Here is a 23,114-nt window from a genome sequence, read left to right on the forward strand (position 1 = left end):
TGATTATCTGAACGAGGCAGGTGGGGAGTATTTTGTTTGGATAACTACTTGTTTGTATAACGTTTTTACGAGATCTTAAGGTCCGAAATTTGGATAATTGATACTCAGATAACCGAGGTTGTTTTGTAGATGGAAACTGGCAGTCTTTGAGACATGGTAAAACTCCTGACGAAAATACCTTTTGTAACTTTCCTTTTACTTGAAAAGCAGTTTATAATATTTGGTGCAAGAAACATTCCATGCCCTTTTCCCTTTTCACTAACCATGAAACCAGAATCATCATCCAATTTGTTTTGACTCTGACATTTGTCTTGACTCAAATGGACAACTGTTATTGCGACTTTCAGTCAGACATTGAATTAGAACAACTGTTGGTGGTTACAACGGATTGTTTGTGGAACAGGCCGCATGTGATGAATCATCTGTTACGATGTTGGAGTATGTTTATTGAAGAAACAACTGTTATCTTCTACTTGCTACAATTTACAATCTGGTAGCACCTGAGCACATGTGAAAATGCTATCTGTGTTGGATACATTTTCTGGGAAGGGCAATGAGAAATGGAAAGCCTTTTAAATTTATAGAACAAAATTTTTTTTTCATGGTTAATGTAAGCAGTATAAGGCAAACCAGTTTGTTCTGAGTTGTGATTAGAATTCGAATTTTGAGCTGATTAACATCAGAACGTCTGGAAATTACCTTATTTATTTTAAATAGATTTAGTTTATAAAGGCATGTAGCACAAAGCCCAAAATGTGTATCAAACTGTAGTTCAGCATCAAATGGAGCATTATGTCCAGTTCTGGTACTGCTTCAGGAAGGTTGTAAAGGCCTTGCAGAGGGTTTGGAAGAGATTTACTGCAGACGATAAACTCGGAGGAAATGGAGATAGCTAAGATCAGGTTATTAAAACATTTCAAAACATGAAGGGTTGTGAAAAATAAAGGAAGAAAACTGTTCCCTGTTACTGAGAGAATCAGATTTAAGATGGTCAGCTGAAGTTCCAAAAGATAGACAAGGATAAACATTTTTAAAGCAATGAGTAACAGGGAAGAGTGAGGAATATGGATTGGAAAGTACTCTTACAAAAGATATAGATAAATATGTGAAGGGAAAAATATTCTAGGCAATAGGGAAAGAGTGGAGGACAGGAGCTTAACTGGATTGTTGTCCCTGAACTTTTTGACAGCATCCTGTACTGAATTATTAAGTGATTGTGTAATTAAACAAGAGCTCCACTATTGCACTGCAGCAATTATTGCTTGTGATCAGTGCATGGTCATTTTATATTTTGTGCGCAAAACCTATTGGAGTTGGTGGAGGTTGGTGAGAGTGCTATACTGTCAGAAGTACCAGTTTTTGGATGAAAAATTAAACCAATTTTGTGGACAGCTGCATTAAAGTAGATGATTTTGACATTAATTTCATTAATGTTTCTGGGTCTTCAGTTGAATTTGGCTATACTTCAGTAGTACTTGTTGGGTTTGAAAGAACTCGAGAGGCTGGCATCCTGTCACCAACCATAAGAGGTGTAAAACCTGTATCCACACCTTCCCCTCCCTTCCCACCCCCCTCCCCCCACCCCTTAATGCAGTTGGCTGAGAGATAAATGCTACCAAGAGGATCAGAATAGTACCACAAGATCTTTTCATTCCACCAAAGTAGTTTAGTTTCTCATCCAAAAACTGGTACTCCTGACAGTATCGCACATTCATTACTGTGCAGTTCAGGTGCTTTATGCACTATTTCAAAGATTTCTCATCCTTTAATGTTTAATATACTAGTGAAGTGTATATTGTAGAGTAATGCATAAGCATTTAGCAATTGTTGATTTGAAGTTAAGGCCTTTAAACAAGAGCTGTACTATTGCATTGCAGCAATTATTGCCTATGATCAGTTTATGGTCATTTTTTATTTTGTGCACAAAACACATTGGAGTTGATGGAGAGAACTTTATTATTTCTAATTATGGAAGTAACTACATGGATGTCAGGCTTTATTTTATATAGCCAAACATGATAAACATTTACTGTGATACCAAAGAAAGTGAAGACCATAACAATATATAAAGCTTAGCGAGCTTCAAACTTTTCAGTCAGCAATTATTTAAATTAGCTGAAAAGTGTGGCGCTGGAAAAGCACAGCAGGGCAGGCAGCATCCAGAAGTAAGAGAGTGGACGTTTCAGGCATAAGCTCCTCATCAGGAATGTGAGGACAGGAAGGGGCATGAGAGATAAATAGGAGGGTGGAGGGAGGTGGTGCTAGCTGAGAAGATACAGACGATGGGGGGTGATCGTGATAGGTCAGAGGGGAGGGTGGAGCATATAGGTCGGAAGGAAGATGGACAGACAGGACAGTTCAAGAGGGCGGTGCCAAGTTGGAGGGAAGATCTGGGGTGAGGTGGGGGAGGGAAGAAAATGAAACTGATCAAGTCGTCGTTGATGCCATGTGGTTGGAGGGTCCCAAGGCAGAAAATGAAGCGTTCTTCCACCAGTTGTCAGGTGGCTTGGATTTGTCAGTAGAGAAGGCCCAGAACTCGTATGTCCTTGGCAGATTGGGAAGGGGAGTTCAAGTGGTTGGCCACAGGGCAGTGGGGTTGTTTGGTTTGTGTATCCCAGAAATGTTGACTAAAATGTTCTGCGAAATGGCGTCCTGACTCCCCAATGAAGGGAAGTCCACATAGAGACACAGTAGATGAGGTGTTTTGAATTGCAGGAAAATCTCTGCCAGATGTGAAATATGTTTTGTACACAAAATGAAAACTGACCATAAACTGATCATAGGCAATAATTGCTGCAATGCAATAGTATAGCTTTTCTCTAAAGGCCTTAACTTCAAATCAATAATTGCTAAATGCTTATGCATTACTCTACAATATACACTTCACTAGTATATTAAACGTTAAAGGATGAGAAATCTTTGAAATAGTACATAAAGCACCTGAACTGCACAGTAATAATGTACTGTACTGTCAGTTGTACCAGGTTTTGGATGAGAAACTAAATTACTTTGGTGGACTGAAAAGATCTTGTGGTACTATTCTGATCTTCTTGGTAGCATTTATCTCTCGGCCAACTGCATTAAAGTAGATTATTTGACTACTGTTCAGTAGTAGTTGATTGGTTTGAAACAATTTCAGAGGTTGGTATCCCGGCACCAAGTCACCCTTTATTTACACTTTAAAAGTTCTTGACACTGATCCAGCTTCTTCAGAGCTGACTTGAGGGTAGGTTGTTTGACACTCTAGTTTTTGACTGTCAGCCAGCAGTTCTGGATTGGATCAGATTACCTGCCCCAACCGGGGAACTCATTCTATGATGTCCACCTGGCTGACCTCATTACAATCACTACGGGTCATTAAGCAATTTGAAAAGAATGTATTTACATAACATCTTTTGCAAAAACAGGATGTACCAAAGTACAGTCAATGAAGTGCTTTTGAAGTGAAGTCCCCCTTGTAGCAGGCAATTTGAGCACTGCAAACATCCACGATTAGCAATGTGAAAATTACACAATTTGTTCTAGTCGTATTGATTAAAGATTAAAAATTGACCAAGATACCAGAGAGAGCTCCCCTGATCATCTAAAAATCACCATGAAATCTTTAACATCCCTCAGATAAGGCATGCAGTACCTCAATTTAAAATCCCATCCAAAGGCAACACTTTAGGCAGTTCAGTACACCCTCTCTACTGTACTAGAGTGCCATCCTTTTTTTGTACCCAAGTCCTGGAGGAAAGTTTGAACCAATGCTCTTCTGTCTCAGGCAAAAGTACTTTGGCTCCTTGCTGGGTATAGCGTGGGGTTGTGCAAAAAAATGTTTTTTCATGTTGCACTTTCTTTTCTAATTTAGTAATGTTGATAAAATTGACGACAAATGCAAATATTCAAACGCTGGTTGTAAAATCGAGAAATTGTCATACTATGGTTAAAATGTTTGCCTTAAATTGCTAATAGTGCAGTGGTTTATATTAAGGAGTTGCAATGGTTATCTTGATGAGTGAAACTTACACCATGGTTAAGGTAACATGTGCAAATGTCATATGGTAGTTGTTTTAGTGTTGTTGTTGTTAACTTATTTTAAAGTCAGAACACGTATTTCAAAACAGCATGAAACCAAGAGTATACTTTAATTTTGAAGAAGTGACAACAGTTCAAGTGTATTTTAACCATGTTGTTTGGATAATACTCAAACTCTGCAAGTGAGTGTAAATTATGTCACAAGTTAATGATATGCAAAGTATAATTGATTTCCCTTCAATTTTGCAGTTGATTTTAAACCTCATGCAAGCATGGAAACCGTTCATCATATGTTACTGTTTGGATGCAGCAAGCCAGCCACAAATGAAGACTATTGGTAAAGATTTCAACTTGATTTTTAAAAATTATTTTTAAAAATGCTAACAATGGAGCTTGTTTTCCAAACGTATCATTTATAATACAAACTCTAAGGAATAATAATAATAATCCAGTGTTCATTGAATGAGTTTGTTATTTACAACTTCTTTGTAAATTTGTGCATGTATGTATTGATAATGCCAAAAATAAAGCTTACTCAGTTTAAGAAAACATAGTTAAACTGAGTGAATAATAAGGCTGAACCCACACAAGTGATGCTCAAGTCATGGTATAAAATTCTCATCTTTATTTTCAAATCTTTTCCATGGCTATGCACTCCCTCTCTCTGTAACTTCCTCCAGTCTTACAGAAAGTTTAGTGTTTGGTTTCTGAGTTTAATGTCACTTGAAGCATTTAATAGAAAGCAGAATTATAGTTATGGTAACAATTAGTAGCATTCTAAATTAACTTGTTAAAAGTTGTTAATGAAGAGGACAACAATATTAAATTGTGCTGAATTTTGTGTTTTGTTTTTGGTGGCCACAATTAAGCTGTCATGGATTGCCTAATTTTATATAAATCTCATTTGTTTGATCTGGTATGAAAGAAAATTTGTTTAGTGTTGTGTCTTATCTTAATTCTGGTTGCAACATTGGGGTTTTGCTTTAAAATAAGTTATGTCCTAGGTCGCACAACAAATTTACAGCTTTTTATACTGTTTATGAATTTGAAGCATATTTATTCAGCAAACATGTTTGTTAGTTTTATTATGAGGTGAATACAATTTGCCCCGCAACATCATGTGAATAATTAACTATTTGATAGTTAATTTATACATCATATAAGATTTTAACATCTATAAAAACATAAGGCAAATTAGCATAAGTATTATAACTTTTCTATTTTAAAAATGACGATGATGCTCCAACATTTGTTTGTACATTATGGGATATAGCAGTATTATTTCCAAGTTTATAAATTTCTGAAGTAAGAAAAGGCCCCATCACACAATCTTTTCATATCCTGAAGACATTTCTAACATGCTGTTAGATGCATGATTAAGTCTTATCATGCTGTTCAACTGTGGAAAGACATGGAAAATAAAATCCATTCTGTCTTTAGCTAACAGTAATACAAATATATAATTTATTGAAAGAATAACCACTAGATATTGATGACACATGGAGATCTGTTTGAATTGGGCCTTGTTTAGATTAGATTAGATTACTTAGTGTGGAAACAGGCCTTTTGGCCCAACAAGTCCAAACCGACCTGCCGAAACGCAACCCACCCAGTCCCAGTCCCCTACATTTACCCCTTCACCTAACGCTATGGGCAATTTAGCATCGCCAGTTCACTTAACCTGCACATTTTTGGACTGTGGGAGGAAACCGGAATCAGGATTGCTAGATTTTATTTTAATAAAGCAATATTTTAAAATTATCATTCACTTTTAAGATATGAGTGAAGACATTCAGTTTTGAAGTTAAAATTTGTTTTAATGAAATTCCTTTATCTTTAACACATTCTGCAATTTAGTTAATTACATGGATTTATTTATAAAAATGATGTAAAATGGTTGTCTAGAATTTGGAAGTTTCCGTTGTATATAGTACTTAAGTTTAGATGGCAGTGTAGAGAGCGGAATACAGTAGGGTACAATATTCTGAATTTGGGTTAAATTGCAAAAAGTAAATATTTCAGAGATTACCATTTGAACAACTATGTTGCAAAGTAATTTGGTCCTTCTAGCAACTCCACATGTAGCTTTTGACAGAACTCCCATCATGATTCATTCTCTATCTTTATCTTTTTTTTCTAGGGACTGTGGCAGCAGTTATGCAACTTGTTTATATGAAGCCAAAATCATGTATGCCTGGGCCAGAAATGCTCCTCCCACACAATTACCTACTGGTTTGTCTCTTACAAAACTTATTCCATTCAAATGCAGATGCTTGATATCAATGTCTATATTATTTTTAATTTCTCCTCCATCACTCCATCGCCTTGGATGAACTTCAAAAACCATCATAACCAAAATTCCATAAGGGTTCTCTGTGGGTGCACTGTCACACTGGCAAGCCTCAACAGGTGTAATGAAAAAAATCAAGGAATGGAGAATGAGAAACATTAGAGTAAACCTTGTGTTCTGACCTCCCTTATTCCACCTATTTGTACAGTCCCTTGGTGAATTAATTCACAAGTATGTGCATGGTAATAAATATGGGTTTGTGAACACTGATGATCTTTGACTGTCCCTATGATATCGCAGAATTTGTCAAATGTTCATTTTTTGGTTGAGCATCATCTACCTCCAAACAAAAAGGATGAATTTGCATATGCAGAGTTCCTTTTGTGGCTTCGCACTGCCCCAAAATGCTTCATAGTCTAATAATATGGTAGATTGTAATTGGCGTATAATCAAAAACAGTAGCCAATTTCTGCATTGCAAGTTCCCATTTCAGCAGCATTCAGCTAAGTAATGTTATGGACTAGACCAGGCAACTCCAAACATTAAGCAGACAGTCCAGACCATAACTTTGCAATTTGTTTCGGTAAGTGTACAATGAAGATTACCCGGAGTAAGGTAGCTAGGTTGACTACGAGGTTTTAAAACAGACAAAACTTTATTCACAAAATTACACATTGAAACACCAAGAACAGAATAAAGAACCCCTACAGAGCTCAGTCTATCCAAACTAGACTTAATTGTGCTGTTCTGAATGTACACATGTCCCAGTAAGCAAACCCCGTTAAAGACAAGTAAAAAAAAAAGGAACAAATGCTAACAGGTTGAAGTTAGAGTGCAGAAGGAGAGAGAGAGTTTCCACACAACTCATTGTTGAACTTCTAACTACTTCTGAACTGTACTGCTCAGCTAGAGACCTCACCGCTCCCTTTCAGTACACAGGTCACTTCTAAAACATGACCACTTTTTGGCCTGAAGCCTCATTGGATTTCATATAAACAAAAGGCCTCTCAATACCCTTTAATCTCTGTACCAAACCCAAGTCTAATCGGAACCAAGAGCTCGTTTATGACCCCTCTGAAAGACACCAGGCATACAGTATCATTGCGAAAAGGAATAGCTTTTAGGGAAAAAGAGACCTGCCTTGTGACAATAACCAGAAGATATATTTGGCTATGTTGATTGTGGAGGTGGAAAGAGGAATAAACTTGACAATCTTTGTCCTCTTATTTAAAAAAAAATCATGCAATCATAAAATGGAAAAAGGTGGCCTGACTTTGGCTAGCAAGGGAAATTAGGGATAGTATTAGGTCCAAGGAAAGGACATGAAAAATGCCAAAAAAAAAGCAGACCTGCTTATTGGGAGCAGTTTTGATACAATGACAATTAGACAGAGTCAACATGGATTTATGAAAGGGAAATCGTGCTTGTCAGATCTACTGAAACTTACCAAAGGTATAACTATTATTAGCATTGATCGGGGAGAGCCAGTAGATATGGTTTACTTAGCTGTTGACAAAGCTTTTGATAAACACCTGGATAAGTGATTAGTAACTAAAGTCAATGTGCATCGGATTGGGAGTAGTGTCAATATAGTGGGAAATGAGACAGACAGAGAATGAGAGAGAATCAATTGACAGAGAATCCAATATCTCAAAGTACATTCACCCTTTATGAACCGTACTTTGAATCCATGAAAGTATAGAATTTGCCCACTTTAAAAGTTTATTCTCGATTGACAAAAATTAAAAGTTTTAATTCCAAAAATCAGTGCACAAAACATTAAGTTAATATTTATAGAAGCAGTTCAGTCATGTACTGTGACCGTTTGTTTAAGTGCATTGATCCCTTTGATTTGTTTTTGTGGGACTCGTGCATGCTAATTTAGAGGGGTTGACTTGCATGGGGATTTTTGTGCATGGATGTAGAGGACATTGATTCAACGATGGGAGAAATATTTATTTTAAGTGTAAAATTCGGAAGGAAATTTCCTCCAACCCTCGCTCTCGCTCTCGCTCTTTCTCTCCATCCCTCCCTTCCTACTCCCACCCCTGACTAAGATCTTTCAGTGATTGAATGCAGCAATAGCTCTGGCAGCTCTCGGAACTTGAGTGCAGATGAGTCAATCCTATTTTAGCAATTTCCAACATTGCAATCCTACTGGAGGAAAAAGAGTACAACCAGGGACTTAGTGATTTGACAGCTAGTTGCATTCCCACCGTGAGAATTTTTTAAAATTTAGCTGCTACTTTAACTATTTGACTTGGATTTCTTCTTTGTCTGAAGTTAAGCTGTAGATTAAAAATGTGGTTTTCTGGTAGGCAGAGTGAAGCACTATTTTCTGGGGTTGTTCTGTGCCTGTGATCTCGTGACGTCTGGTTTATTTGCTATGAAGAGAAAAGCATAAGTCTGTCATAAAAATTGAACAAATAATTTAGGCCAAGTTTTATGGGGTTCTTTCTCCCTTGTGCCAGATTTTCCTTCCTCTCAGTTAACAGAATATTTACGTGGGAGTGGATTATGGATGTATTCTTTTCAGTCAATGTATTCAGACTAAATGAAGCATATTTATTTTATTCATCTTTCTTTCAAAACTGAAGTAGAGAAAATCCAAGAGCTGTTATAATATTCCTTTGCTAGTGAATTAATTAAGTTGCGAAAAAAGTTCTTTTTTAAAAAAAGTGGACTATTCTACTTGTACTCGACATTACCAATCATTTCTACAATCTTTATGATCCAGATGAATTATTTGCCTGCTACTTTGGTGACCAGTAGTCAAATGGAAAGATTGAACAGGAAATGTATGTTGGCTGAAGATCTTAAGTTCACGTCCTCCCAAGGCCTCCCCATTGTAAATGATCATTCAGTTTGTTCCATGTTACTCAAAGCAATAGCTGAATGAGCTGAAAATATTAAAAGCCATAAGCCTGATGATATCTGCGACAGTGCTGAAGATCTTGGAGGTATATTATAATCTCAGTAGAGATTTTTAAAAAGAAATCGAAGTTTCTAGTGGACTCCCTTCTCCCTGCCTTGCTGGGTTGAACCTTAGGGTCCTTCAAAAATCATTCTATTTAGTTCAAAACTGACTTTTGTCATTAAAGCCCACCTTGGTGACTTATTGTTGCTGATCACTATTCTTCTAAAATATCTCTAATGTTCAGGTCAGGAGTCTGATATGTTAACCACTTAACTAGATGGTCACAGTTGTAATAACACTAAAGGAGCTGATCACCATCCAAGCCCAGTTTCTTGATAAGAACATTCATTGCCCTGATTAGACATTGTGTAATTTTCTACCATTAATCAAGAACCATAAAGGCAGGGATTCCAATGGTTTACTGTACCACCTTAGGGCAGTCGGGATGGTTTTTTTCATTGTTCCCCAAGTTCTCAGAATTAAAGTGAAAGATTTCCTGCCCACTGGCTATCCTGCAGTGATGTAAAGAAGGGATTTTGGCCCAGTAACAAAATTGGGGTGATGTGTGTCTTAGAGGGGAACTTACAGGCATTGCGTTCTCCTCTATCTGCGATTCTTGTACAGCAAACTTTGTTTTAACCAGTACCTTATAAACCAGCACTGATGATAAACTGGCAAAAGTTATATACCTCAAATGCTGCGAAGTTTACTGTATTATCACAATCACCGCAATGTCTAAACAGTTAATAGAAGGTGCGAGTGAGGAGGTGCTCTGCTGATAAATTTTAATTATGGCGAAGCTGCATTATTATTGTGATTTATGCTATAAATCAAGTACTTTTGATGTATATACATCTTGCATTATATTTCCATTGCTTAGAGTGTACTATCTTTCAATTAGAAAATTGGTCACACTAAAGTAAAGAATGGACTGTGTTGGTGGAAGTTCATAAGTAACACACCATTTTAGACATGGCTGTCTCTTTCATATTGTAATGTCTGCAGCCAATCCTATTCACCTATCACCCTTGCTTAGCTTCTGATCTGGTCTGGCAATTCTATTTCTGTCTCCCTCTGTGCATCTCTCTCTCTCATTCCACCACCATCAACTGCCCCTCCCCACCACCATCGCCAAAACTCCCCATGTATTCCATCACACATCTGACTTGTACCTTGTATGTAGGGGACAGGCATTGGGCAGACAGGAGGTAAGTTGTTTGCAGAAGAATTTCCAGTTTCTAACCTAGCCTTGTAGCCACAGTGCTTCTATGGTTGCTCCAGATCAGCTTCCTTGTTACTGATAATCGCCATATTGATATTGCAGAAGACACTGTTGATAATGCCATTGAACATCAAGGGCAATGTTTACGTTCACTCCTGTTGGAGATGGTCATTGCCTGGTACTTAAGTGGTATCGATATTACTTGCCACAATTCAGTTTTGGGTATCAACAATTATTTTGGAGTCATGCATGGCTACAAGAACAAGTCAGAATCTAGGAATTCTGCAAAGGGGCAGCTCACCTCCTGAATCCTGAAAGTCTGCCTTCCACCTACAAGGCGCAGCAGGAATGGGAGGAATTGCTTGCAATTGTTTGGATGATAGCAGCTTCAACAACATTCGAAGCTTGACACCACTCAGGACAAAGCAGCCACTTGACTGGCATCCCATTCACCACTTTGAATATTCAGACCTTTCACTATGTACACACAGCAGCACTGCATACCATCTATCAGATACATTGCAGAAAATCACCATAGGTCCTTTGAATCTCACAGCCACGACCATTGAGAAGGACAAGGGCAGTAGATTTATGGGAAAACTGCCAGTTGCAAGTCCCATCAAAATCACTCATTATCCTGACTTTAAAACATATCGCCGTCCCTTCATGTCATTCTGTCAAAATCCTTGAACTCCCTCTATAATAGCAATGTATGTGCAACTACACTAAATGGACTGCAGGAGCTGACAATGCAGGTCAGTATCACTTTCTCAGAGTTGTGATGAACGTTCACTGGACTCTAAATGTTAGCTCTGTTTTTCTCATAGATGCTGCCAGACTTGCTGGGTTTTTTCTGCATTTTCTGTTTTTGTTTCAGATCTCCAGCATATATGGTTCTCTATTTTATTATATAACCTTACTTTTGACCTGGACATACAGAAACTGTTTAACAACTATCTACAATTAAGCAAAATCTAATTTACTATTTCACTTTATTAAAACAAAAAGTCAAAATTGTTAATAATGAAAAATAACTCAATCCTGCATTGTGAATAGGTTTGATGAAATAAGATCGGACACGGGAGAAGAAAATGTAGAATATTGCCAGTATTAAGGCACACTTCAGGCAGAAACAGTTCCATGGCACATTCCTCTTTTTCAGCTGAATTGATTGCTTATAAACCTCATATTTACTTGTATTTACTATGGTTACGGCCTTACTAGAGAACTTTGCTACATGGTGCATGCAACAATCAAAAACATTTAATGTTTCAAATCCATCAGAATAAATACACTGTCTTCTAATGTGAGCGCAAACACATTTTCAAAATCTGCTCAGCTGTTTGTCAACTTCTCTGCAAATGGTACATTCAGGGAAAGGGGCATGTGACATTCCTGTCCATGAAAATCCAAAGGCCAGATAGCTTTCATTGTACTGTCTCTGAACAGTTTTTTTGTTTTTTTCCCCTTTGGGTTCAGATGATTCATCAGTTGAATTAGCAGAATTGAATCATCTATTTTGGCAAGAAATTTAGCCATTCTTAGAATCAATGAGAAGACGTAGATCAGTGTTCTAGCTAAAATAAAAAAAAATATTCACTTCAAAATCCATGCTAAAGTGGAAACTTATCTGGACAGGCAGGTCTGTTCCACAGTTGTTCACTTCTTTACTGCACATGCTCAGACTGAACAAGTGCATTTCTTTACATAAACCGTGTAGAACATGCATGGTATTGGAAGTCTGTGAAATGCTGCAGCTTCCTCGAAATCTTGCAGCACACTTCTCGCCTCGCCACACCACACAATTGTGACAGAATGTAGAAAGTTCTGCAGCTGTTTTCTTAAAATACTTGCATTTCAATTGACTCGATGTTCATAAACCTCCTTGCACATCATCTTTGGATTTGGCTAAGATAACAGAGTTCCATACTTTCTTCTTAGAAAATCTAGATTATTACAGCTGATCACTGGTGGCCTAGATTTTTTTTGTCCCTTTTGGATGTGAATTTCAAATGTAGAGGATTTGATTTCTTGTCACATGTACCTAAGTACAGTGAAAAGTTTTGTTTTACAAGCAGTACAGGCAGATCATAGCATACAAAGACATTCAGATCATAGGGTATTCAGACCGTGCGAGGCATTTAAGATTATGGCTGCACAGGAGGTGCACATTGACATTAGATTTGAAATTAGAGGGGTCCACTCAGCAGTCTAATAACAGCAGGGAAGAAGCTGTTTTTAACCTGTTAGTACGTGTGTTTAAAGTTCTGTATTTTCTGCCTGACAGAAGAGGTTGGAAGAAATATTGCAGGGGTGGGAGGGGCCTTAGAGTTTTGCAGACTTACTGTGGCAACGAGACGTGCAGATGGAGTTCATGGCAAAGCATGATTTAATATATAAAGCAGGTATGCAAATATACATTTAGATTGTTTCTTATGGTTTACTTACCTTGTTTAAAGTTATGCTTTGTCTTACTCCATTTTCAGATGTTGGATTCAGAGTTGGTGGAAACACAGGTATCAACTATATTGTTCTTCAAGTTCATTATGGAGACATCACTGCATTTAGAGGTATGAAGACCAAAGTAAAGAAAACTAAAAGTTGCATTTACAAATAATTATAATACTATACAATTGACATTTTATCTCATTGTCTGACAATGCATCTGTATCTCAGTAATCCCTTCTATTTCTAATAAAAGCTGATGCTGGCTAGAATATTTGTTTGGAAATTGATTATTAATTTCCAAAGAACATTATAAATGAGAGCAGTAGTAGTCCATTCGTTGCTGGCAAAATACTAAAATCACTTAAGGAGGTCTTAACAACACATCTAGAAAAGCATCCTAAGTTTAGAACAAATCAACATGATTTTACTCACATTAAATCCTGTTTGACCAAATTCATTGCAGTTTTTTGAGGATGTAACTGGTAAGCTAAGGAGAGTCAACACAAAAGACATTCAATAAAATGTCTCTCAAATGATTAATGGGCACGATAAGAGGTTGAGGAATTGGGGTCTTCACATTAGCATTGAGAAAGGATTGGTTATGTCCAGAAAACAGTCAGCAGGCATAGGTCAGGCATTTTCAGGTTACTGGGAATTGATTAATACCAGTACCACAACAGTCACTGCTGGGACCTCGCCCTGTTTACAATGTAAGTTAATGACTTAAGAGGTGGAGTAGTTTTTCTAACTTTGCTGATCATACCAAGTTAAGTGGACAAGTAAGCTGTGGGAAGGATCCAAAGTGGCTGCATGTTAGAGAGATTGTGATGGATGGATGACAATGCAGAGAAGTGTAAATTATTCTCTTCAGTTGTGAGAATAGAAAAACAGACTACTTTTAATAGGTATGTGGATTTCTGGTAAACTTCTCAATGAAGTCTCTTTAGATTCAAAATCATTCGCTCCTTTTTACAACTGACTCACTTGAAGGTGTTTGACGTTCCTTGAATAGGTTTTTATAATGTGATTATTGGATAAAATTGAATTCCAGACCAGCATATAAGTCAGAATTGAGGGATACTGTAGAATCCCTACCTGTGAGCCCGAAGGCCCAGGTTCAAGTCTCACCTGCTCCAGCGGTGGTGTCAAACACATCTGAACAGCTTAACCAGTAAACTGGAGACTTAAGTGTGAACCAGCCATCCTATACCTTCTGCAAACAAGTGAAAGTAGTTGGAGGAGAAGAATCAAGGCGTAGCACATCTTGAAAAGCCAAAAGGATGATATCAGTAAATCCTGTGGACATGGACCATTGTACTACCTTCCCATGACACCCACTCTTCTCTCCCACCGCCCCCCCCCCCCCAACTCCCGTGTGTCTCACTGCATTTGAGGTGGGGGGGGAGGGAGAATGTATAAAGGGGCAAAGTTTGACCTGGTAGAGTTACATGTTAAGGGTTTATAATTATTTGTAGCTAGAATTTATTTACCTGTAATAAAGTCTTCCTTGTTAAGTACAGAAATCAGGAGTCTAAAAGACAGGAAAATTAGGGAATTTTTGCATACTTTAATAAAATCTTTAACTTTTGTTATGACTCTGAATAATGGAACTTGATTTCCTGCTGGCTACCCCAATAAGTTTTAACAATTTTAATTGACAGTTCCTGTAAAGCTTCTGGTTTGTATTTGCAGTTGAGTGTGAGTGATATTATAGAAATTTTGTTTTGGAAACGACCAGCACAAAGCAATGAATCAAAAGGACATTTCTTAGAAAGCATACTTACAGCAAATATGCAACTATTCTTTGTGGCTTTTTTTGGTCTGGTTAATGTTCCATAACTTTAAAGCTGAAAAAAGAAATGTTTTTATTGAGATCTTCCATCTCACTGAGGAGGATTCAGGTTATTCTCTATCCAACAATTTGCTTAAAAAACTGTTTTGACAGCTGTGACAAATTGCATCATTGTAGCCTCAACAATCTACAATATTCTCAAACAGTTAATAATAGTCAACATAAAGCAACCCACAACTGTCATTTTAAAAAAAAAGTCAGTTCGCCTTATGTCCCAAAATTAATACATCATTTGAAAATTTCCAGGATCTACTCCACAGCTTTTTTCAAAATGAATCAGTTTTTCCATAGATCATATCCTATTCCTGTATCGAATTTCATTGAAATCCATCTGTTGGGTTCTGAGATGTATTGTTTACAGACTAACAAGGGAACATCACGTTTAATGGGAAAGAAAATAATCTACAATGTACAGTAAACAATATATTGGGTAATCTAACATCTGTTCCAGCTCAATGTGCAAAGGTTATTGATAAGTAATGTTTGCTAAAAGAAGGCATGTTTTAGAGTGTAGGTTTGATATCCAGACGTTTCATTACCCGGCTAGATAACATCATCAGTGGCAACCTCCAAGTGAAGCGAAGCTGTTGTCTCCTGCTTTCTATTTATGTTTGTCCAGGATGGGGTTCCTGGGGTTTGTGGTGATGTAATTTCCTGTTCGTTTTCTGAGAGGTTGATAGACAGTATCTAGATCTGTGTTTGTTTTTGGCATTGTGGTTGGATTGCCAGGCCTCTAGGAATTCTCTGGCATGTCTTTGCTTAGCTTGTTCCAAGATAGATGTGTTGTCCCAGTCGAAATGGTGGCTTTTTTCATCTGTGTGTAGGGCTACGAGGGCAACATACACAAACGAAGCTGTATCAGAACACTATTCCAACGAGCCACCACACACTGCAGCACAGACGAACTTCGGAAAACAGAGGAGAACCACCTATACAAGAAGAACGGATACTCAAAAAATACAGTCCACAGATTCCTCAGAACAAACCACGACAAGCAGACCAAACACAGCCAGAAACCCTAACCACCTTACCATACATCAAAGAAGTTTCAGAAGTGACAGCCAGCCTACTAAGACCCCTCTGAATCCTAGTAGCACACAAACCCACCAACATTCTCAAACAAAAACAAACAAACTTAAAAGACCCAGTACAACCCATGGACAAAACCAATGTCATCTACAAAATTCCATGCAAGGACTGCCACAAACAGGAAGAAAGTTAGCCACCAGGATACACGAACACAAGCTAGCCACAAAAAGACACTACCCTCTCTCCCTCGTAGCCCTACACAGAGGAAAAGCCACCATTTCGACTAGGACAACACCTCTATCCTGGGACAGGCTAAGCAAAGACATCCCAAAGAATTCCTAGAGGCCTGGCACTCCAACCACAACGCCATAAACAAACACATAGATCTAGATGCCATCTATAAACCCCTCAGAAAATGAATAGGAAATGACATCACCACACCCCAGGAGCCACATCCAGGGCAAACCTATAAAGAGAAAGCAGGAGACAACAGCTTCGCTTCACTTGGAGGTCGCCGCTGATGATGTTACCTAGCCAGGTAATGAAACCTCTGGATATCAAACCTACAGCTCAGCGAGCAAACCTACACCCTAAACCTCAACCTGAGCTCCAAACCTTGTGCAGGCATGTTTTACTGAAAAAAATGATTTTGAATTTGTCCAGAGAAGTAATGATACCGTATAAAACGCCAAGAATTTTAAAATCCTTTGCAATTTTAATTCTGTTAAAGCTTTATGTGCATGTCTTTTCCTTTCAGATAATCACAAAGATTGCTCTGGTGTGACATTACAGATGACGTTTCGTCAGTAAGTATCCAGATTTAAGCCTTTATAAAACAGTGTATCTTTGTGGTATCCCAGAATAGGACTATCAGTAAAATACTGTATTATCGTACAACTTCTTCCGAAAAACACAAGTTGCGACCGTAACTTCTTTATGAATTCACACTTCTACAGACCAAACTCTTAATATGGGCTGTCAATGTGCTATGATTTAATAACATCATCTACAGCCATGAGATCGGCTTCTACATAAACAGTGAGAGCGTCCAAGTAAAAGAATACAAAATGTAGTGCATTCTAGAAACAAAAAATGCAAAATGTGACTGCAGGAAATATTACTCTAGCAGCTGTAATGTAGACAACTAAATCTGGAAGAATACATCATGTCACCTTGGGAGAGTTAGAAAATGTGACTGAAAGTTTAATTGATTGAATTTAAGAAACCATCTAAAAGACAGTAATGAAGTTCTGAAATAGAGTTTCGAGCTTGAGTTCTGGTGAATAAGACTAAATTTGCTGAAGGCAAATGGTAAAATAAATAGAGAAGGATATACAGAGGGCTGGAGTTAAAGAACAGAATGAATGAAGGAAGTAGTGATTAAAATGCTTGTGACTACAATAAAAGATTTAATAGCAGAGCATTTGGAAAACTGTAATAGAATTAGACTAAGTTATCATGGCTGTACGAAAGGGAAATCATTTTTGACAAATCCACTTAAGAGATTAATATGTAAAATTAAAACATGGCATTAGGTGTACTTTACTAATGTGAATTGAGAGTTGGTAGGCAAGAAGCAAGGAGTAGAAAGAAATTGATATTTTTCAGAATGGCAGGCAGTGAATGATGGGGTACCACAGAGATCAGTGCTAGACTCCCAACTCTTCACAATACATATTAATGATTTAGATGCCTGATCTCAAGGTTTGCAGACAACACAAAGCTGGGCGGTTAGATGAATGGTGAAGAGGATATAGAGATGCTTCAATATGATTTGGATAAATTCAGAGTGGCAGATGCATGGCAGATGGAAGTATAATGTGAAAATGTGAAGCTATTCCTTTGTAACAAAAATAGGAAAGAGGATTATTATCTGAATGGCAATAGATTGGGAAAGGAGGAGGTGCAACAAGACCCATGTGTTCTCCTAAACCAACCACTGAAAGTAGACATATGGGTGCAGAAGTGAAGAAGGCAAATGGTATGTTGTCTTCGCAGTGACTGGATTTGAGTAAAGGAGCAGGAATGTTTTGCTGCAGTGGAACACAGCCTTGGTGACACCACACCTGGACTATTGTGTGCAGTTTTAGTCTCCTTTTCTAGGAAGGATGCTCTGGCTATGTCAGGAGTGCAGCAAAGGTTTCCAGATTGATTCCTGGAATGGCAGGACTGATGGATATAGACTGGATCTGTTAGGACCACTTTCACTAGAGCTTAGAATAACGCGGGGGTTATCTCATAGAATTCTAACAGGACTATAGAAGATAAACGCAGCAATGATGTACCCAAAGATGAGGGAATCAAGAATTAGGAATCATAGTTTAAAGATATGGAGTGAGCCATTTAGGACTGAGCTGAAGGGAAATTTCTCTTCTTGCTCCAAAACTTCTCTTGAATCTTTTCTGCACTCTCTCATGCCTTCATACTTTCCCAAAACTGTCAGCAAAAACTGGACAAAATAATTCCGTTGAGGCCAAACCAACATTTGTGCAAGATAGGAATAACCCTTTGGTGTCTTTTTTTATTCTCTACCCCATTAGCTGAATGCTCTGTGCTTTATAAGCCACACTTTCTACTCCTATTGTGAGTTCCAATTGTTTCCATGTACACAAATCCAGGTCTCTCTGTTCATGCACCTCTTCTAATATTGTACTCTTTGTTGTCTCCCCAAGCACTTGTCAAAGCTTATCACTTCACATTTCTCTGCATTTTATTTAACACTTGTCTAACCATTTCATCAACCTATGTCTAGTTTTTTTGTTCTGCACAGTTCTCGCGGTTCATAATGGTTCCAGGTTTCATGCCATTCATAAATTTTTGAGATTGTGCTCTGTACTTCACATTCTAAGTCAATTGTGCAATTCAGAAAAAGCAAGTGACCCTGTACCAGCCTGGGGGAAGCCTTTCTACAGTCTTACAAACATACATTGCACAGTAGTTCCTGTTTCTTTTGCCAGTTTTATATTCTCTTCTACTCAACCTTTAATTCCTTATATTCAGTTTGGTAAAATGATCTGAATTTTTTGATAACTATTACTGATTTTGTAGCTGGAATACAAAATACCAGACTGTAGAAATAGTGTTGTCTGTTTTATTTATATTGAATGATGCAAGATTTTCAATGAAACTGTGAATATAAAGTAATCATCATTCTCAATATCTATTATGGATCGAAATTCATTGGCATCTGTGAAGAAAATGTTTTAGGATAGTCACTGAACTTGCAAGGTAATAGTAGCAAACTTTGTTTTCCTACAGGCAGCCTTTGATTGCTGGCATTTATCTCCTCATGTCTCATGACGCTGTCATACCACCAGGAGAAAAGGGTGAGCTTCAACTGTCATTTTGTATGTTTCCTGAAGAAGGGCTTATGCCCGAAACGTCGATTCTCCTGTTCCTTTGATGCTGCCTGACCTGCTGCGCTTTTCCAGCAACACATTTTCAGCTCTGATCTCCAGCATCTGCAGTCCTCACTTTCTCCTATTTGTATGTTTTAGTCAAGTTATTTCGTTATTTTTACCTGAGGTACCTTGTTATCAATTAATTAACTTTGAAAAGTGGTTACTTTTGTTATGTATTGTCGAAAATATTGGCAGCTAGATGCACAGACCAGGGTCCCAAGAACATTAGAAGTTGATGAATGAAATCTGTTTTGATGTTGATTAAGGGAAGAATGACGTCAACGAAACTAGAAGAACTCTTTTCTTTTCTTTTAATTGTGTTTTTGGACTTTGTGTCTACATCAGCCGATAAATGAGGCCTTAATATTATCTCATCAACGCATTATCTCCATCTAATTGCCTGCCGAGATTAAATGCTCATACTCAAAATGAAGAATGGTATATCTCCTTTCCACTTCCACCTTCAGGTGACAATAAGGGTTGGCTAAATAATGGATGCAATTGTGCAGTATAAAAAATGACTTCTGATGGACTCTGCTGATTATGGCAGGGCAACTTAGAACCCTATGCCAGTCACGATCATTTTGAATAGTGATACAGGCTCGAAGAGCTGAATGGCTTGCTCCTGCATCTAAGCGTTCCTATCTTATTCAAGCATACACCCTCCCAATAGGAGTCAATAGGGTAGATGCAGGAATAATGTTCCTCCAGTCTAGGGGGTTTAGAAGAAGTGGATATTGTTTTGTTTTTAATGTGTTCAGTGGATGCTGGCATTGCATTTATTACCCAAGCCTAATTACTCTGGGAAAGGTAGCGAGATGCTTTTGTGAAGCACTTCAGACCTTAGGGTGTACAAATACTCACAATACTATTAGGGATGGAGTTCCAGGATTTTGACCAGCAACAGTAAAGGAATGGCAATACAGTTCCAAATCAGGATATTACATTGAAGTTGCAGTTCCCATTGATGTTCTACGGAGTAGAAATTGCAGATTTGGAAAATGCTGTTGAAAGAGTCTTGGTGAGTCACTACAATGCATCTTGTAGATGGTACATGTTGTTCCTACTCTTAGTCATGAAGGCATTGAATATTCAAGATGATGGGTGGGGTGCCATTTGATTGGGCCACTTTTTCCTAGGTGTGTCAAGCTTTCTTGAATGTTGTGTTGTTGCAGATGCACACATTCAGACAAGCGGTGAGTATTCTGTTACATTTTTGACTTGTACCTTATGGATAGTGGAAAGGCATGGGGGTGGGGGGTCGGGGAGTCAGGAAGTGGGTTACTTGCAGCAGAAATACTTGCTTCTGACCTGCTCATGTAGCCACAACTAATCCAGTTGAGTTTCTGGTCAATGGTAACCTGCAGGATGTTGATAGTGGGGGGGCTTCAGCGATGATGCTTAAATGTCACTGGATGATGGTTAGGGTCCTCCTTGATAGAGACAGTCATTGCTCGGTATTTGTGTGGTGCAAATGTTACTTGCCACTTATCATCCCCGGCCAGAATGTTATCTAGCTCTTGCTGCATATTGACATGGGCTGCTTTAGTATCTGAAAAGTTGTGGATGGACTTGAACTTGTACAATTACCAGCGAACATCCCCACCTCTGTCCTAATGTTTGAAGGGAGGTCATTGATGAAGCAGCTGAAGATGGTTGAGATAAGACACTCACCTGAGGAATTCCTTTCATGATGTGCTGGAGCTGAGGTGATTGACCTATAACAATGAGAACCATATTTCTTAGTGCCAAGTATGACTCCTGCCAGTGGATTTTCCCCCTGATTCCAGTTGTCTCAACTTTTGAAAGAACTTCTTGATGACACTTCATCAAATGCTGCCTTGATTAAGTGCAGATTAAGACTGGGAATAACTGGCAGGCCAGTACGACTCATATAGAAATTATGGTGATAATGCTTCACTGAGGGCAATAAGTCTTTGTCATTCTCTGTCCCAGAGAGTTGTTGGCCATAAGGTATTCTGAGTGCATTCAAGACTCTGATCAACAGATTTTTATGTATTTAAAACATCGAGAGTTAGTGCAAAGTTGAAGTAGAAAATTAGTCTTTATCCCATTGAATGTTGGAGCGTACTTGAGGACTGAGTTGCATACTATTGTCTATTTCTTGTAATAGATTCTTATCTTAAAACTACTTTTTACCTTCAGGAAATATGTTAATGTAAGGAATTTAATTTGAATAAAGTGTATAGCATCAGTTTGAGGATTGTTTATACATCAAACTGTCCATAATTTAAACAACTTTCAGTTGTATTTGTCTTGTTTCATGGTCTTTGTACCTACCCTTTCTTGAATCACAAATACTCTATTGCCAAATTGGCAGACAAACATGCTTTTAGTCATTCCTAAACTCCGCATTTAAAAAAAATCTAAATGCTGCAGATGATGGACTAAAAACAGAAAATGCTAGAGAAATGTAGCAGATCTCGCCACATCATTTCTGATACTTTCTCACCCCTATGGCAATTTCCATGCAGTAACAGAATGTCTAGTACTTAACATTATTACCTCACCCCTCCTCATTGTCCAGGGCCACAAAGTATTTACTGTTCCTATCTCCATACAAATTGGTGGACCAGCTGAGTTCCTCCTGTGTTTTCTATTTTTATTATCTTAGCCTAAGCTATGTTTATTGCTTCCCATAGCAACCTCCTTGAATTTAGGAACTTGCATCTCACTATTGTGTGAATTAAATCCTATGACTCATCATTTCAGTGCAGTATAAATTTAAATATGAACTACAGTATTGAGAGCAGAACACTGGTGGTGCATCTAATTTATCCACAAAGCCAGTCCTTTGCACTCTGTGGGAAAGTGGACAAGATCAAGAAATGTGTTCCTAAAAATAGTGTAATATATCATATCATCCTATTGCCGTATCTTAAATGTAGATACACTTTATTGCTGCAAACAGTAATTGTTTAAAATCAAGTTGTTGCTAAGATATCTGAGAAACATCAGTAATCTGTGACAAATTTGGCTTGCAGTTTGATCCAAATGCTGCAATTCCTTAACTAATTCTATCATGGAAACACTATTATTAAAGGAAGTATTGGAGTTTAAGAATGATCGCCACCTTCTCTAATAATTATCAATAGGCAATAAATACAACTTGCCAGCAATAACTGTAATATAGGAATCCTGAATTAATATAAATGGGTGGAATTGAAGTGTGATCCCAACATACACTATCCCAGAATTCCATGGGATTGAAATAGTATTTGATCTTCTCAGAGGCTTTAAAACCATTACTGTCCACATACTTGAATAGTTTATATTGTTTGCCTTGATTCCGCTCATTTATATCTAAAATAACTTGAAAATTTATCATGTTTAGGATTTCGTATAATATATTATGAAACAATTAAAAAAATAAATTGCTGATATCTGTAGCAGAAAGTTATTTCTGAAGTTTAATTTGTAGGAAGGCTAGTATCTTTAATAACCCCCATATGTTTTACTGGAATGAATCAAATTAGACCAAAAATATACGTTGCTTAATTTATTTTTCATTTCATAGCTTATACCTTTCTTAGAATTTAGTTGACATTCATATTTCAACGTGCAAAAGTAGAGATAGTTTTATGAGGGCTTTTAAGGATGTTTTTGAAAAAAGGTCAGGTTTAAGTAGTTTATTTTTCCTCAGATAAATGTCAGCTTTTAAAAGCTATCACAACTGTCCAGTTTATCAGTTGATCTAGTTAAATAACTCTGCTATTAGATACAAAATGAGAATTAAAATAAAAGGACCAGTAATAAGCTTCAGTTGCATGCTCACGAATGTGCTACAAACCTGAAACGAATCGCCAAAAATGCTAGAAACCCTGAAATGTTTATATGAAGAGAAACAAGTTAGTTAATCAGGTGAGTACATCAGAAACCTTAATGAAATCTTAGATCTTGTTGTGGCTTTGCAT

General features: G+C 37.6%; 1 protein-coding gene across 13 annotated transcripts in view; it reads left to right on the forward strand.

Annotated features, from left to right (window-relative positions):
- The window catches only part of pam (peptidylglycine alpha-amidating monooxygenase), a 225,740-nt gene that overhangs the window by 116,231 nt on the left and 86,395 nt on the right, over window positions 1-23,114 (forward strand). For all 13 annotated transcript variants that reach the window (XM_072583614.1, XM_072583604.1, XM_072583610.1 and 10 more), the window contains 5 exons: window positions 4,270-4,357; window positions 6,161-6,252; window positions 12,936-13,019; window positions 16,536-16,584; window positions 19,037-19,104. In XM_072583614.1, coding sequence (XP_072439715.1) covers window positions 4,270-4,357; window positions 6,161-6,252; window positions 12,936-13,019; window positions 16,536-16,584; window positions 19,037-19,104 — 381 coding nt within the window. The remainder of the gene's footprint in view (window positions 1-4,269; window positions 4,358-6,160; window positions 6,253-12,935; window positions 13,020-16,535; window positions 16,585-19,036; window positions 19,105-23,114) is intronic.

This window comes from Chiloscyllium punctatum, chromosome 2, assembly GCF_047496795.1.
Source record: "Chiloscyllium punctatum isolate Juve2018m chromosome 2, sChiPun1.3, whole genome shotgun sequence".
Lineage (NCBI taxonomy): Eukaryota > Metazoa > Chordata > Chondrichthyes > Orectolobiformes > Hemiscylliidae > Chiloscyllium > Chiloscyllium punctatum.